The sequence below is a fragment of the Vanacampus margaritifer genome, chromosome 4, assembly GCF_051991255.1.
Source record: "Vanacampus margaritifer isolate UIUO_Vmar chromosome 4, RoL_Vmar_1.0, whole genome shotgun sequence".
NCBI lineage: Eukaryota > Metazoa > Chordata > Actinopteri > Syngnathiformes > Syngnathidae > Vanacampus > Vanacampus margaritifer.
This window is the reverse complement of record NC_135435.1, coordinates 3,657,187-3,675,388: the sequence shown is the minus strand read 5'-3', so window position 1 is coordinate 3,675,388 and position 18,202 is coordinate 3,657,187. Positions and strand designations below refer to the sequence as shown.

At 41.0% G+C, this 18,202-nt stretch overlaps 1 protein-coding gene across 3 annotated transcripts in view; it reads right to left on the bottom strand.

Annotated features, from left to right (window-relative positions):
* Positions 1-18,202, bottom strand: part of ano1a (anoctamin 1, calcium activated chloride channel a) — a 58,027-nt gene that overhangs the window by 28,438 nt on the left and 11,387 nt on the right. For all 3 annotated transcript variants that reach the window (XM_077563781.1, XM_077563780.1, XM_077563779.1), the window contains 9 exons: positions 16,596-16,943; positions 13,733-13,831; positions 11,131-11,282; positions 9,080-9,134; positions 8,797-8,839; positions 5,986-6,041; positions 5,759-5,800; positions 4,282-4,346; positions 3,734-3,868 (listed from right to left, as the gene is read on the bottom strand). In XM_077563781.1, the coding sequence (XP_077419907.1) occupies positions 3,734-3,868; positions 4,282-4,346; positions 5,759-5,800; positions 5,986-6,041; positions 8,797-8,839; positions 9,080-9,134; positions 11,131-11,282; positions 13,733-13,831; positions 16,596-16,943 (995 nt within the window). The remainder of the gene's footprint in view (positions 1-3,733; positions 3,869-4,281; positions 4,347-5,758; positions 5,801-5,985; positions 6,042-8,796; positions 8,840-9,079; positions 9,135-11,130; positions 11,283-13,732; positions 13,832-16,595; positions 16,944-18,202) is intronic.

Sequence of the window (18,202 nt, the reverse complement as noted above, 5' to 3'; positions counted from 1 at the left end):
ATTAGAATAATTAATGGGGGGGGGGGGGATTATGCATGTGAAGCATTTGATTTTTTTCACGTTAGTTTGCCATATAAAAAGCAATATAGATACGAATACAACAAAGAATGAAAGTCCTGGACACTTCGACTTCAAATCGTTCCAATGTTAAATAATTATAAGACATAACAAGGAAAAGTTTCATTCATACCAATGTAGCATATTAGGAGAGTAAAGCCACTGTAAGGTGTTTGAAACTGCTGGTGTCTTTGGTGTCCCAACAACCTCTTGATCCAGCGTCTAGCAGTCATGCATACAATTCTATTTTAGTTGCACAAGCAATTTCATGAGGAGAAAAGTTTGAGTGTTTGTTTAATTCTGAGTCCAATAGGCATTTCTAACTTTGTTTTGACTAGTGAACGAGGTGCAACCCTGCATGGTCCAGATGGATGGAGTTCTGGACGGTTGGTGGGTTGAGATGCTAATCATCATTAGGGTGTTTAAATGTGTCAAAATGGCCGCTGAAAAATATGCAGAGTTTCTAACTGACCGGTCCCTGCCTTGGTAAAAAGTAAAAACCATGTCACAGTTACACGGCACTTTGAGTTGGGAGGCGGTCTCCAAGTGCCCACTTCACAGATCTCCCTAGCCAACTTTATATCATGGATTATTGGGGCAGCTGTGGCTCAGTTGGAAGAGTGGATCATCCAGTGACCGAAGGATCGCCAATTTGAATGTTGGCTCTGACTGTCGAAGAGTCATTGGGCAAGACACTGCCACTGCAATGTTCACACCCACAACTTTGAAAAACACCACTTTTTAAATACGCCACGCTGCACCGGCTTGCACAGGTATTCAAAAACATCAAAACTTAAGAGAAACCCATATCGCCTAGCCCTACCCTAAATAATAATATTTTTTTTGTTGAAGAAATTCAACAAAGGTATGATACGGAAGCGTATTGCATTCACTTGAAGAAAAAAAAGTCCTGTTTTCTTGACTAATTTTTCGGGGAGCTTTGTTTTTTTGAGTATTTTTTTTCAGTTTTATTGAATATTTTTTTCCATATTTTTTTGAGTAATTTTTTTTTCTCCATCATCATCTACCGCTTATCCAGGGTCGCGTCACGGGGGCAGCAGCTTTAGCAGGGAAGCCCAGACTTCCCTCTCCCCAGCCACTTCAGCCAGCTCCTCCGACAGGATCCCAAGGCGTTCCCAGGCCAGCCGAGAGACGTAGTGGGACATGCCCGGAACACCTCACCAGGGAGGCATCCAGAAAGCATCCGAACCAGATGCCGAGCCACTTCAAATGGTTCCTCTCAATGCGGAGGAGTAGCGGCTCGATACTGTGTCCCTCCTGGATGACCGAGCTTCTCACCCTATCTCTAAGGGAGAGCCTGGCTACCCTGCGGAGAAAACTCATTTTGACCGCTTGTATCCGGGATTTTGTTCTTTCGGTCACGGTGACCATAGATGAGGGCAGGAACGTAGATCGACCGGTAAATTGAGAGCTTTGCCTTTCGGCTCAGCTCCTTCTTTACCACAATGGACCGATACAGCGTCCGCATCACTGCAGACGCTGCACCGATCCGCCTGTTGATCTCCCGCTCCAACCTATCCTCACTCTGAACAAGACCCCAAGATACTTGAACTCCTCCACTTGTGGCAGGATCTCATCCCCTTTTCCGACTGAGGACCATGGTTTCAGATTTGGAGGTGCTGATCTTCATCCCAACCGCTTCACACACGGCCGCGAACCGCTCCAGTGAGAGTTGGAGATCACGGCTTGAAGCCAGCAGCACCACATCATCTGCAAAAAGCAGCGATGCAATGTTGAGGCCACTAAAACGGACCCCCTCAACGCCTTGGCTACGCCTAGAAATTCTGTCCATAAAAGTTATGAACAGAATCCGTGACAAAGGGCAACCTTGGCGGAGTCCGACCCTCACAGGAAACAAATTCGACTTACTGCCGGCAATGCGGACCAAACTCTGACATCGGTCGTACAGGGACCGAATAGCCCGTATCAGGGGGCTCGGTACCCCCCACAGGACTCTCCGAGGGACACGGTCAAACGCCTTCTCCAAGTCCACAAAGCACATGTGGACTGGTTAGGCGAACTCCCACACACCCTCGAGGTAATTACGCTTCCCCTGGGGACTCCCTCGTTCTGCTGGGGGACTTCAACGCTCATGTGGGTAATGATAGTGAGACCTGGAGGGGCGCGAATGGGAGGAACGAGCCCCCCCGCCCCCCGATCAAAACCCGAGCTGTGTTTTGTTATTGGACATCTGTGCTCGCCACGGACTGACCATAACGAACACCATGTTCAAACACAAGGGTGTCCATATGTGCACTTGGCACCAGGACACCCTAGGCCGCAGTTCGATAATCGACTTTGTAGTCGTGTCATCGGATTTGCGGCCGTATGTGTTGGATACTTGGGTTAAGAGAGGGGCGGAGCTGTCAACTGATCACCACCTGGTGGTGTGTTGGCTCCGATGGCGGGGTAAGATGCTGGTCCAACTGGGCAGACCTAAACGTACTGTGAAGGTCTGCTGGGAACGTCTGGCAGAATCCCCTGTCATCTGATATTGAGTCCGAGTGGACCATGTTCCGAGCTTCCATTGTTGAGGCGGCCGATCGGAGCGGTGGCCGTAAGGTGGATGGTGCCTGTCGTGGCGGCAATCCTCGAACCCGCTGGTGAACACCAGCGGTAAGAGATGCCGTCAAGTTCCTAAGGGCCCTGGATGTTGTGGGGCTTTCCTGGTTGACACGCCTCTACAACATCGTGTGGACATCAGGGACAGTGCCTCTGGATTGGAAGAAGGGGGACACTCCTCAGCCTCCCAGGTAAGGTCTATTCAGGGGTGCTGGAGAGGAGGGTCCGTCGGGAAGTCGATGCTCGGATTCAGGAGGAGCAGTGTGGTTTTGTGGTTATTTTTTTTTCAGTTTAGAAATATATATATTTTTCTCTGTTTTTCAGAATTTTTTTTGGAGGGTTTTCCCCTCAGAGAACAAACCATAATACAGTATACACATTCACTCCTTTATTGAGAGCCAGTAAGTAAACATGACCATCTTATTGCATATGTATGCGGGAAAGTGTCCGCTTCTGCTATTAGCAAGTCTACAACAAGTTACTTGAAGTTCAGAGGTAAAAAAAATAAATAAATACTCCAAAAAACAGCTCTGTTTTTTTTTAAATAATTTTTCCCCCCGTTTTTTTGAATAATTTGTTTTTCTGAGTAATTCTTTTCAGCCTGTTTTTCTGAATATTTTTGTTACAGAAAAAAACCCATCAGTAAAACATAAAAATATTCAAAAAAACAGAAAATGAAAAAAACAAAACTCCAAAAAAACAAAACTCCCCCAAAAATTTGTCAAAAAAACAGGAGTCGTTTTTTTTTTTCAAGTGAATGCAAAACGCTTCCGTAGTATGATATATTGTTTCATTAAGAATTTACAATTTCATCTGAGATTGAAAAAAATAGATAAATAAATAGACATTGTCTTTTACGATGACTGGATTAGGGGCAGTGAAGTGGGGAGAAAAGGGTTGGCATGATTTGACTTTACTTCAATTTTGACTTACTCAAGTAGAGTTATGAATTGTGGGGGGAAGTCAGAAAGTCAGAATTCTGAGAATAAAGTCAGAATCCTGCCCTAATCCTTTTTCGATTCCTGCATAAAATAAATGAGTTTCTGCTTGGAGTTGTGCGTCAAATTTGTTATTAATCAAATTTCCAGTGTACCTTGGTATATTATCATCAACAGTGGCACAGCCATAAAGGAATACAATTACTCCAACAATGGCAGCAGGGATTAACATCTGTGTGTAGACTCCCAGCCAGGCAAAGTAGAGCCCAACCTTTTCCCCAAAATACTTCCTGTGGGCAAAAAAACAAACAAAAAAACAATGAAAATGCAATCATTTTCGTCTCTTAGATGTACATATGTCAATGCAAATGTAAACAACTCTCAATGTTACATTTTAATAATTAATTTTTAAATAACGTACTGCTGGCAGAATGAAAAAAAAAAGCGCACATAAGTGCTATGCCAGCATAACAAGTCATGTAAGTGAATAACACTCATTTTTATTAACACTAAGAAAATAAAGACTATATGATTGAGATATACCCTGTCATGTACCCATCTCTTGTGAAAACCAATGATTGGATAATGACTCGATTGTATTGCTACTGTCTACTGCCCCATTTAAAAACAAAAACAAAAAAACTAAACTGTTTACCAGGCTATTTTTTCCTCCTTATCTTAAGAGCAGTACAATGAATCTCACCTAATTAGTCCAATGGGCTGGTACTTGTAGAAGACACTGTAGCTGGCCCATTCTTCATATAGTGTCTGTGAAGAAAGATAGTCAGTAACCATTCCAGCTATATGGAAATAACCACATGAAATACACACTATGCTAACTTGACAATTGAGATACTGTCAACAATTATACAATATTTTCTGAACATCGGTAATGAATGACTAAGTAAAGAAGCAATTAAGTATCAATACATTAGCAACACAAAATACAGCAGACACCATAAAACACTGAAACATTGCTGAGTCTCATGCCGAGTCAAAGCCCTAATAACCAGGAGCTGTCGTTTGAACTAGGAATAGGAAGATTAACATGTATTGATAAACGCAGGAGTCCCGATGCATGTGCATCAATAGACTAGCTGTGAATCGATGCAATTTTGGGCCGAAATCAAATTCCATCCGTTTTTTGAATGCCTCTTCAAGCATACAATCTGATCCAATTCATGTGGAAGTTAACCGTAAACATTTCTTGACAATAATATGTTATATGTGACCTCTCTAGTCTAAACATGACATTTTAATTAATATTACTTGTGTGGTATATGAGTTGAGCAGCAAAATCCAGTTGTTTTTATCCATTTTAGGGGGCTGCTTCAGGGTTGCATTCATCTCTGGCTAGTAGCCCAAAGAGTTAAATAGTAAATAGACTGTTTTTTACTTGTAGATCGTGCTTTATCCATTACACCATAATGTGCCCAAAAACACTTTACAAAGCCTCACATTCACCTATTCACACACACACATTCATTCATTCACCAGTGGCCGGCTGCTGCCATGCAGGACACTGCCAGGTCCACTGGGAGCAAATTAAGGTTCTGTTTCTTGCTCAAGCCCACGTTGACATGGTCACAAAGGCTGAGGATCGGTTCAAGTTCCTGTATCCAGTTTGCATGTTCTGTCTAAGAACTTTCAGGTTAACTGAGAATACTATTTAAGTAATAAAAGTAATAAAGCCAACTTAATCTTTTTTTTCAAGATTTCAGACTACTTGAAATAACTAAGAAATAATATATTTTTTTAAAGTTTACATGAAGTTAAAAATTTCATGTTGCAATAACTGTTAGAAAAATTATTTACATAAGTCAAAGCTGTAATATGAGGTGTGACAGATGACTTAATTTAATTTTTTTCAAATTCATCTAATGTCTCATTTTTTTCAGAGTACAAATAAAGGCTGTAGAACCATGTAACTGCAGTAAACCATTAGAAGCCTGACAGGAATGATGTCTTCTATCACATAAACAAACTTGTGAAGAGTTCCCTTAAAATTAAAACACTCTATTTGCAAGTTTATAGAAAGTCTAGTGAAATAGGATCAAATATGCGAATTCGCTCATTTAAACTAAGTTCGTTAAATTATCTGTTTTTAATACCTAGTTGAACTAAAACATGTATCAAGTAATAAAACAGATTACATTTATGAGCATGAGTCTATTGGTTACCTTTCTGTCATTGGGTTGGTCATTGACTCCCTCAATCTCCCCCTGGAACATTCAAACAACATTAAATTCAATATCTTCAACACACCAGCACAGAATTTAGAAGTTGCATGATAATTATTTGTTTGAGGCCACACGTGCCACACGTTCTATAAAATGGTACCAGAATTATGCAGCCTCTGGGGCCATCACTATTATACTGAAAATGTTACCTGCGCTCACGTACTCACATCATGAGGAGGATAAGCATCTGAATAATCACCGTTGGCAAGCAGACTGGTGATCCCTGTGAAAATTTATATTACAATCCGAAACATAACAGACAGAATATTCATCACATTTGAAAGCCAAAATATCTATCTATCTATCTATCTATCTATCTATCTATCTATCTATCTATCTATCTATCTATCTATCTATCTGAGGTTGAGCTACATTCTTTGAATAGGCAGGCGGACCACATCTTTTATAGATGAGATAAATAGAAATACATAGTGCATAAACAATAGTTTGTGGAATAAATTACTAAATAAATAATTAATTTTTTTAGAATAATGTTTATTTTTATTTATAATAATTCAAATCACCTTATTTATTTATATAAATTAATAAAAACTAAATACAAAATGAATACACATGAAAAAATGTTTACTTTTACCGATAAAATAATAATTATATTTCTAAGGCTACGTTCACACTGCAGGGCGTGATGCCCAATTTAGATTTTTTGTTAAATCCGATCTTTTTATGGACTGCTCACATTACAAAAACAAATGCGACATCTAAAGTGAACGTAACATGCCCGTGATGCGACTCGCATGCGCAAAGAGCACACGTCAAGTGACGTACAACCCAAAACAACGTCACGTTGCAGTGTTCATGGAAGTAACCCAACTTGCAACGTTTCACCACCAGCCAAACCGTCGAGGCAAGCGAGCTTTATTAGTGTCATATGCAAATTTAGCTGTGCCAACGCACGCTACAGATTGGTGGTCTGGTGGACTCGTTTCGCGGACGTGTTAGGAGTTCAATTCACGTGTCTTGTCTGCATACATTACGCTCGCTCCTGTTTGGCTGCTGTCCTCGGCTTCCTCGTGCGTCAGTTTTGAACGTGCTGTTTACAAACAGCAACAGAAATCCGTCAGACTTGTTTTTTTCATCTCATGTCGCCAGAGTAGCGAGGTTGGAAGAGGTAATTGAAATATTCGGGGGAAATGAGGGGACACTCAAGTCTACCGAAGATGTCGCGTCATCGCCATTCGTGATGAACCGTCTGAATTTATACTATCACCACACATGTCAACTTCATGCGTCATGTATCAAGTGTGATTAAGTTAAAGAGAAATAAAAATGGAACACTGTTACTCAAAACAGCTTTGTATATTCACAGACGTGTCAGTAGTCTCCCTTCCAAGCACTCTGCCACCCGCGCAGAGCGCATATCAGGCTTTTGATGACGTCTGAATCGGATGTGTGCGGTGCAGACGCATCGCATACATATATGATTTATTTCCACATATGAAAGAGGCCCAGGTCTCTGGTGTGAAAAAATATAAATTGTGCCGTTCACATTGCATGAAAAAAATCAGATAGCTGTGAAAAAAAATCGGAATTGAGCTGCAGTGTGAACGCAGCCAATGTTGTATTACTTTTAATTAATTTACATAGAATTAATGAAGCAGTTATTGACCTTATAAAATGTTAAAATTATTTTACTTATGATTTACTGTAATTAACATATATCAATAGATGAATAAAAAAGTTAATACAATTAACAAAAATGTAAAATACTTTCACTAATAAAATAATTAATTATAATTTTCAAATGTAATAATTTATAATTAAATGTTTTTTTGTTTTTTTATCTCTTGAAGAAATGTTTAATGTTAATGAAAGTGGTACCGGATATGGTGATCACACCACAGTTAGTAGGCCCTGGGATCGACAGTTGGAGTTTATTATTCATTTAAGCTATCCATACTGCTTGTCCTCATTAGGGTCGTGGGTGAACTAGAGTTTCTCAGCTAGCATTCGGCAAAGATGCAGGGTACACACTGAGCTGGTTGCCAGCCAATCACAGGGCATCTCTGGTGTTCAAAAATGTTATCTGTTGATAGTGATAATAATAGCTTTATGTTTTCTGATGACACACACAGAGTAGACCACAAACAAATGGGCATGCCTCAATCAATTTTAAATACAGCTCATCCTTATTTGGGTCATGGGTATGCTGGGGTCTATCCCACCTTACTTTGAATGGTGCACACCCTGGACTGAGTTGCAAGACAATCTGCGTGCAATAATACCCCTCTGGTTTCTCTGCCTGCATGCTTTTCCGTTCTATTTAATATTTGGTCAACACATCACCGTATGGGTAACTCTCTTTCCAAGGATGAGCTATTCGAGAGACAGTTAGTAAATAAGGCAAATGGACCTAATCAGAGATTTGTGTTTTACAAGCTAGACTCTTGCTAGTGACGTCACAATACAAGAGATTGAATCATTATAAACTAGTGCGCTCAAAATTTGTGCAAGAAAACCTCTCTCATGTCATCACTGTCATATACTGGAAACATATAACCTACTAGCCTGTACAAAAATCTGTATGGACTTAAATCACCAACATTAACAGAATATATTAGGGTGAAGCCTACTACTGGCAGAACTACTAGACCCATGTCGAGAGGTGACTGTGACCTTCAGATGTAACACTTTTGCACAGTCAGTCCTCTCAGTATATATATATTATTATTATTATATATATTATTATATAGTTATTGTAAGATTGTTATTGCTTCTTGCTATGCCATGTTCTATGTTTCTTTTAAACAATTTAAATTAGCTGTATGTTAACTTTGACGCATTTATGCAGTTATTGTACCAGTGCTCATCAATGTGCACTGTCCCTATAAACAACAAATGAAAAAACAACAACAACAAAAACATGGACATCATGGATAACGTTCTTGGATTTTTTGAATCTGGATTTGTAGTACTGTAAAACTGGCCAATAAAATTAGAGTGATTTGAAGAATTCCTACCCATTAAGTGTACGGCCTTTGTCCTTTTGAGCACTTCATACACCTGGCAACACAGAAAACATCAAAATTATATCTATATCACGCACACACACACATATATATATATATATATATATATATATATATATATATATATATATATATATATATATATATATATATATATATATATATATATATATATATATATATATATACATACAGTATATATATCGTTGTTAATCATTGAGTTGTTTGTTTGATCCACACCTTTTCATACTGCATAAATTATATTCATACTTACAATTGAGCTCCTTGTCTTGCTGTCAAAGAAATTATCTCTGTCAGATAGATCAAATCTACAGACGAAAGCAAGAACAGATCTCATTTTAGATGCTTATTTCCACTTGGCAGTAACCATAATTTCAATGACATGTTATTATGAATAACTATCAACAGTTTATACAATCAAAATACACTAAACCAAGTAAAAATACAATAATAAGGGTGCAATATACGGTCTCAGTCAGGCGACTATATGCCGAGGGCCATTGTATCATTTTTCTACTGCTGGCGTGGCTACCAGGTGTCTTAAGTCTCACCACACCTAGAAAATTGGGTTGGAATGGAAGTTTTGAGCAATTGAGTAATTGCGTTAGCAGCATTAAATTTATAGACACTATTTTTATTTTTTTTAAATACATTGTATAACACATAATGATCATGCTTAAAACACATCTTAAATATCACACTGCTACCATGTAGGTACATCCACTGAAGAAACAAAAAATGTTCACGTCAACAAGGTATTTAAGTGGTGAAACAAAAGCATTCAACCAACTTAACTCTTTCACTGCCATGGACGTTAAAAGACGTCAAATAAAAACCTACGGAGGGCCGCCAATGATGTTAAAAGACGTCATCCAATTTTTATTTTTATTTTTTTTTGAAACGGGTGGAGGAAAGCCTTGGCCAGCTGTGGTGAAAGTTTCAAGCAGATCTAGTTAGCCTAATGACTATTTTTGGCCCCTAGATGGCAGCAATGACTCTCTTTTGACAAGATTGGGTAGGCGTCAGCAGAAGACGTGAGGCGGAGCTAGAGGGGACAATGGCTGGGGAAGGGAAGAGAACATGGCGACCAGTTGCAAGCAGCTCACGTTCGAGCAGTTTTTTTCAAAGACGAAAAGCATCGACCAACGCTTAAGAGCACATTGATGACGACGATGACCATCATCGATGATGATGATGGTGACTCCGAGGTTGAAAGCATTGACGCGGCAGTAGAAGACGTGAGGCGGAGCTAGATGGCAGAGGAAGCGAACATTGGCGGCCGGTTGCAAGGAGCTCACACTTGGGAATTTTTTTCAAAGACGAAAGGCATCGACCAACGCTAAAGAGCACATTGATGACGACGATGATGATCATCGATGATGATGATCATCGATGATGATGATGGTGACTTCGAGGTTGACGCCGAAGTTGGAAGCGCTGACGCGGCGGCTATGACGACGTCATAAAGGTTCACGGGCTAGCGATGCTAACACCGGAAAACGCGGAGCACAACCGAGCACGCTCAGGCGGACGTTCAATCGGACGACGAAGAGTGCCCCGAGTCCAATGCATATTCATCGGAGTAGTGGGTACAGTCTGCTACTTGCTATTCCCCGGAAAAAAAGGCCGTCAAGAAAGTGTAACGTCTGCACGCGAAACGGCCATGAAACGTATCTGTTGTGCAAATCCTGCTCCGTCTCCTTGCACGCAGGGCAGTGTTACAAAAAGAAAAACTGTATTTGAAACATCCACATAATTGTAAATAGTACCACAGTTGCACACATTTGTAAATAGTTTGCGAAATTGTTTTGTCAAATTGTTACACTGTTGAATGGAAATAAACGTATTTTGTAATCTAAAAACACTTTTTCATTGTTGGTGGTAAGTGTTTTACAGAAGTAAAGCACTGTTTAGGTGTTTGTGGCATCATTCATGGACAAAAAGAAGTGTACAATTCACTAGAGTGCATGAAATAACATTGTTTCACAAAAAGCTCTTTTTCTCCGCTTTTTGTTTCAAAACAGAGCATTTCGGTGAAACTAACCCTTTTCTATTGTTGATTACTGAAGAACGGAATAAGGTAGAAACAAACTTTTTTTTCTGATGAAAGATGAGAGTTCAATCTTTCATTTGGTAGTATCTGTGTTTCCATAGTCCAAACACAACATTTTCTGTGGACCTTGAAAGATCAGTCAAAATGCTTAAATCGGCTGGCACTGGCGACATCCCGTTTCTGAAAACGTCTGGCAGTGAAAGAGTTAAGTTATTAAGGAAACATTCAAATCAGGTGAAGATTTTACTCACAGGTGTGCCTTTTCTCTGGAAAATGGGTGAGAGAGTGGTTTCACACTTTGTGGCTTATTGGTGTCCACTTTTGGGTGCAAAGGAGATGTGACTTTGTGAATGAAGAGTCGGATCTTTTCAACAATATTATTTCCTTGATTAACTTCAAAAACCTATAAGGAATACAAGAGGAATGAAATAGTGTTAATTTGAAATTAACATTGCCTGCCAGTGGTTTATCTTTCTTTTGATCTGATAATTTATTCGTGTTGATTTGAGAGTTGAACAGTGAGAAAATGTAGGACAACCAGCCAACAAGAAAAAAAAGAATGTGTATGAAATGCATCTTAAAACAAAAACCCTCTATTGCAGCCCTTTGAATGTCTAATGTTACATAAGCATAGAACTTTATATGGGCTGACAAAAACAAAGTATAGTAAGCATATACAGGGAGTCCTCAGTTTGCGATGGAGTTTCATTCCTATGGCGGCAACATAACCAATGCAATGCAGTCTCCAATTGCACAGGTCCCATGCGGGGTAGATCACATAATCTACAAGGGGAAATAATGCAGTTTACCTGCCAATACCATGCACAGACCCCAGCGAATTTGTTTTCTGTTTAAGCAAAGTCAAGCCGAGCACGGTCCTACCAACCTGATTTTAAGCAGGTTTGAGGATTGCCGCCACGACAGGCACCGACCACAGCTCCGATCGGCCACTTCAACAATTGAGGTGCGGAATATGGCCCACTCAGACTCAATGTCCCCCACCTCCCCCCGGGACAAGGGAAAATTTCTGCCAGATTTGGGCATTGAAACTCTTTCTGACAGAGGAGTCCACCAGACGTTCCCAGCAAACCCTCACAATACGTCTGGGTCTGCCAGGTCTGACAGGCATCTTCCCCCACCATCGGAGCCAACACACCACCAGGTGGTGATCAGTTGACAGCGCCGCCCCTTTCCTCACCCGAGTGTCCAAAACATGTGGCCACAAATCCGATTACACAACTACAAAGTCGTTCATTGAACTGCGGCCTAGGGTGTCCTGGTGCCAAGTGCACACATGGCCACCCCTGTGTTTGAACATGGTATTCGTTATGGACAATCCGTGACGAGCACAGAAGTCCAATAACAAAACACTACTCGGGTTCTGATCGGGGGGCCCGTTCCTCCCAATCACGCCCCTCCAGATCTCAATGTCATTGCCCACGTGAGCGTTGAAGTCCCCCAGCAGAACGAGGGAGTCCCCAGGGGGAGCGCTCTCCAGCAAACCCTTCAAAGACTCTAAAAAGGGTGGGTACTCTGAACTGCTTTTTGGTGCATATGCACAAACAACAGTCAGAACCTGTCCCCCCACCTGAAGGCGGAGGGAGGCTACCCTTTCGTCTACCGGGGTTAACCCCAAAGTACAGGCACCAAGCCGGGGGGCAATCAGTATGCCCACACCTGCTCTGCGCCTCTCACCGTGGGCAACTCCAGAGTCGAAGAAAGTCCAGCCCCTCTCAAGAGGATTGGTACCAGAGCCCACGCCGTGTCTGGAGGAGAGTCTAACTAAATCTAGTCGGAATTTCTCTGCCTCACACACCAGCTCGGGCTACTTCCCCGCCAGAGAGGTGACATTCCATGTCCCAAGAGCTAGCTTCTGATCGGACCGCCAAAGTTCCCGCCTTTGGCTGCCACCCAGCTCGCTACGCACCCGATGTCTTTGGCCCCTCCTACAGGTGATGCGCCCATAGGAAAAGGGACCCACGTTGCCTTTTCGGGCTATGCCCGGCCAGGTACCATAGGTGAAGGCCCGGCAACCAGACGCTCATTTTCGAGCCCCACCTCCAGGCCTGGCTCGAGAGGCGGGCCCCGGTGACCCGTGTCCGGGCAAGGGAAACCACGATCCAATATTTGTGCTCGTCATAAGAGGTCAGTGAGCCATGTTTTGTCTGGTCCCTCACCTAGGACCTGTTTGCCATGGGTGACCCTGCTAGGGCCATAAAGTCCCAGACAACATAGCTCCTAGGCTCATTGGAACACGCAAACCCCTCCACCACCATAAGGTAATGACTCACGGAGGGGTCATTAGTTAATTGTAAACACAAAATTGCCCATAGGTCTTAATGTGAGTGTGAATGGCTGTGATTGGGTAGAGCCTATCCATCCATCCATCCATCCATCCATCCATCCATTTTCAATTCCACTTATCCTGTTGAGGGTCGCAGGGTGTTATCCCAGCTGACTTTGGACAAAAGGCAGACTACATCCTGAACTGTTCGCCAGTCCGTCATAGAGAACATACAGAGACGGACAAAAATGAACACAGTGAGTGAGTGGAAACTGTACCCACGCTGCTTGCACCAAAGGCGTATGTACCACTCTCTACTATCAGTGACTGTTATGAACGATGTATGCAACGATGTATCCTTATGCCATTGCACAAACTGGTTAATTAATTCCATTCCAAATCTCATATGCCGGTATGCAAATCAAGGACTCACTGTACTCGCTGAGAGGAATATCCATATTAGTTAATCATCATCTTTACTCCTGAGAAATAGACAAAACAATGGCTTTCCTCTGAAGTGTAAATAAGCATTTGATTAATCCTTTAAGGCTGGATTTCTTTGTGTGTACCTTCTTTGTTGGCATCTTGAGCTTCATGAACTCAGCCTCCCGACACAGGACATTCCATGGGGTGTGGATCTTCAAAAAGCCAATTCCAGGGACCTTGCACTGTTTAGATTTTCAAAGAGATACTGTAGATGCATAAACCATTGACAGTTGCATGACAGACACATATTTTATTGTCTTCTATTGTTATTGTCTTTTCTTTTACTGTGGATTAATTACAATTATTATAATTCATTCATGACACATTTGAGTAAATATTAAATGCTCTACATATTAGAGGGGGCTGTAGGTTAAATTAGCCGGGGTGACTTTGTGCAAAACTTAGTTTTGTTGAATACACAGTTTACCATCGACTAACAGTGTTAGCTTTATAAAGTCCACAAGTTGAAACAATTTGATTTCACAATCTGCGCTCTTCGTCCACAAGTAGAAGCAAGCAGTCAATCACAAAATACACTTAAACGAACAATATATTCAAATATAATTATTAAATCTTGGGGTATTTTGATGAAAGCATTTTGACATTATATGAAGACATCTGAGAAATATTGAACCCCCACCCCTAAAAAAAAAACTACCGAAAATGCAATTTGCAATGTTATCCTTTACAGGATTACTATAGTAACTAATAGTTCTCTGGTGACTTTGACATGGACTCATCAAAATAGCTCAAATGATTAAGAATTATTGAACATGTCTTGCTCAAAGTTGTTTATTTAAAAAGCAGATACTTGGAACTTTGTTTCATTTTGCTTTGCACTGCTTTTGTATGTACAGTAAACTAACAATGAAGCTTGTTCTATCTTGAATCTACTGCTGGGTTAGTGGCGAGTATTCATTTTGTATGACGACTGTTGGCTTGAGGAATGGGTGGAAGGACTTGGCGCCAAATATAAACAAGCAACTGCAAATTGAGAAGCACTAGTGAGGCGCCTCAAAGACCGCATGAATTTTCACATTTAGTCAGCACCAGGCCATCAAATTACCGTGAAAACCCTTGTGGAGAAGACACACCCCCTTAATGTATTGCCTCTTCCGCCATCACGCTACTTTTCAGAGCAAATAAGTCATGCCTCTTATCTGAAGCTAACACTCCGAAGCTAAGAATAACACTGTTGAAGCTCCGTCTCTGTCTCTGTCTGTCTGTCTGTCTGTCTGTCTGTGTCTCTATCGCTCTCTCTCTCTCGCTCTGGGTAACAAAAGGTAATACGTCATTTACTGCTGTCATTGTCATTGATATGTGTTAGACTAGCAACCGGAAGTTAGCATGCCTCCAGACTCCAAATGTGACAATGGTGCATGCATAAAGTCCATTTACGAAATAAAAACGGTTGATTATATATATATATATATTTATTTATTTTTTTTAAATGAAACCAACTGGGCAGTTGTTATGAAGTCAAATGTCTTGGTTCTCTCTGTCTCCGCCTCCTTTCAGCCACACATGACATTTAATTTCCTCATTCATTCAGTCAAATGGCGAGACTGGCGGAACATAGTTCTGCCGTCTGTTGTAAAAAAAAAAACAGTTAATATGCCTATATTAATAAAAGTCCACTTTTTTTTCACGAACACGGCATGTCCTTTTGACAATGATCCCATTGATGAAGGTCTACTCTAAAAAGAGAATTGTTGAACCAAATTAAGATTACAAATTTTATTTGTCAAAAATTGATCCAAAGTGAATATATTAAGTTTAATGAACTCATAATTAATTAAACTTAATATATTCACTTTGGATTAATTTAATTCAATTGTGTGTTACCAATTGAAGCAATTTTATTAAGTTGTTCAGCAATTCAATTATAATCTTAAATTGTTTCAACAATTCACTTTTTAGAGTGTGCAGGCAGCATTACTGCGCAAGGAATTAAATATTCCTCGTGAGATGGTTATCAGGCCGCGCATAGGTGTGCTGGCATTTCCAGACAGACAGTTAATCTTTTTGAATGGTACCGTTTCACATTACAGTCCATCAACTACATACACAACTTAATCCGTCCTTACATCTGCAACATTACCAGCCATAGTCATGCACTCACATCCCAGGATATATTGTGAGTTGCGCTCCGTTTTTTTCTTACCTGTTCAAACAATGTCTTTATATTTCTTCTTAATTTCTTTTTATATTTGATCTTAAGTCAAGTGTGCTTCTCCCCCACGGGATTGTACCGAAATCAAATAAATTAATGAGATACCATTTTACAGGTTTCCCCTGTAATATTATTGTGATTCCAAAGGACTACATTTAAATTTACGCATTGACCCGAGCAGCAACGTTCTCCCGCGCCACATCCCTCTCTTTTGCAGCTGCTGCGGTGTTGCACTTTTTTTTCGAAAGACGCCGGCCTCTGCTCCCCATTGCCATGGTGGCTTGTCGAATCAGAGTTCTATTGATGTGGTAACTCCAGGTGAAACTACTCTGCGTTGATCACACTAAGTCAAATCAGCTGTCCAGGAACCGAAAACACAGAGTTTCCTCTATCTGGATAGGTCAACTCACTGTTCAGGGTTAGTTCCAGAGTTTGTTGAACCTGCTTTGTGAAATGGACCCCAGGTCACTAGAATTAACCTGCCAAAATCTGCTTTTTCATTCTAAGCCTGCTCCTCACAAGAAGCCATTGATTAACAAAACTGCTCCTCAAATAAATAAAAAAAAGTTATTTCAAGCCTTGCATATACATACGGTACATACAGACAGTATAGCATTACTAACCGGTAATTTTCCACAATATGTCCTCTTCGATTGATAGTCAAGCTCATTTGATTATTTGTAATTATTCAATGAAACATCTATGAAGCTGACATTAGTACTAATTAGTATGCAAATTGTGAGTTGCACTGGATTCAAACAAGTTTTCCTTACCTCATCAGACTTCTCCAATTCCAATCCAGTCTCTATGAGGTTTTCCTCAAACTTTTTGCGCTCGCCTCGCTTGTCATATTCAGAAAAATCTGTTTGTTGCTGTTGGGCAGCAATCTCTGGGTCTTCTTTGGGCTGTAATGGTGCACGGCTGCTCCTCATGCTCAAACTACGTCGAAGCCGGCGAATAAAGTTGTTATCTCCAAACTTGGGCGATTTTCGACGAATATTGCCGGGCTTCTGGATGTGGTAAGCAAGAACATAGTCCACTCGCCTCTGGCCATCAGCAAAGTATGGGCCTAACTGAGGGCACAATGGTGATCTGTCTTCAGCATTAAGATTTTTCATGGGCTAGAGGAGAGAAAGATAAAAACACTTACAAAGAAAATGATAGCTTTTGCTTTTTTAATTGTTTAAAAAAAAAATTATTCACAAAGATACTGTAATCCCATATACATACACACATACGCACACCATAATTATTTGTTATGCATTGTAAAATTAGAAACACAAACAGAGCCTGCCCAGCCCCAGGTAGACGAAGATGTCAAGACAATGAAGAATATTTTTATGATTAAAAAAAGAAAAGAAAAGAAGAAGAGCTGCAACAGTTGCCATTTTTTTTTGTTTATTTGGATTTGCCATGGTCTGGTTTTGGTTGGATTTTAGTTGTCATGTCATTCAATCAGCTCCCTAGCTATGTGTATCTTGTTCAAGTGTCTCTTGTTGTCTTGTTTGTGAGTGTGTGTGTGTGTGTGTGTGTGTGTGTGCGTGTGCGTGTGCGTGTGCGTGTGCGTGTGTGTGTGTGTGTGTGTGTGTGTGTGTGTGTGTGTGCGTGTGTGTGTATGTGTGTGTGTGTGTGTGGATGATAATAATAATAATAATAATAATAATAATAATAATAATAATAATAATGCATTAGATTTACATAGCACTTTTCTAGACACTACAATGGAATGGATACATTATTCATATACTCACACATCCACGTTGTGGTGGCGGTAAGCTACTTAAGTAGCCACAGCTGCCCTGGCGCAAGCTGACGGAAGTGAAGCTGCCAGTGTGCGCCTACGGCCTCTCCGACCACCACCAAACATTTGCACCGTCCATACACCAGTGTGAGTAGCACTGGAGATAATGTGTGGACACAACTACACATGACTTGGGGAGAGCAGGGATCAAACAGCCAACCTTCTGGTTACTGAACGACTGGCTCTACACCATGAGCCACAGTCGCCAGTGTGTGTTTTAGAACACAGGGAGCGGGAGTTTTTTTTAATTTAATCTTTTACTATTAACTGTTCTACGGTCTGCGATTGGCTGGCAACCAGTTCAGGGTGTACCCCGCCTACTGCCCGAAGCCAGCTGGGATAGGCTCCAGCACCCCCGCGACCCTTGTGAGGAAAAGCGGCCAAGAAAATGGATGGATGGATGGACTGTTCTACGGTAGAAAATAAAATGCATACTTAATTTTTATATATAGTGTGCTGCTGTAGTTAGTCTATGTGTGCCTTGTGATTGGCTGGCGACCAGTTCAGAGTGTACCCCACCTTCCGCCCATTGACAGCTGGGATAGGCTCCAACATGCCTGCGACCCTCGTGAGGATAAG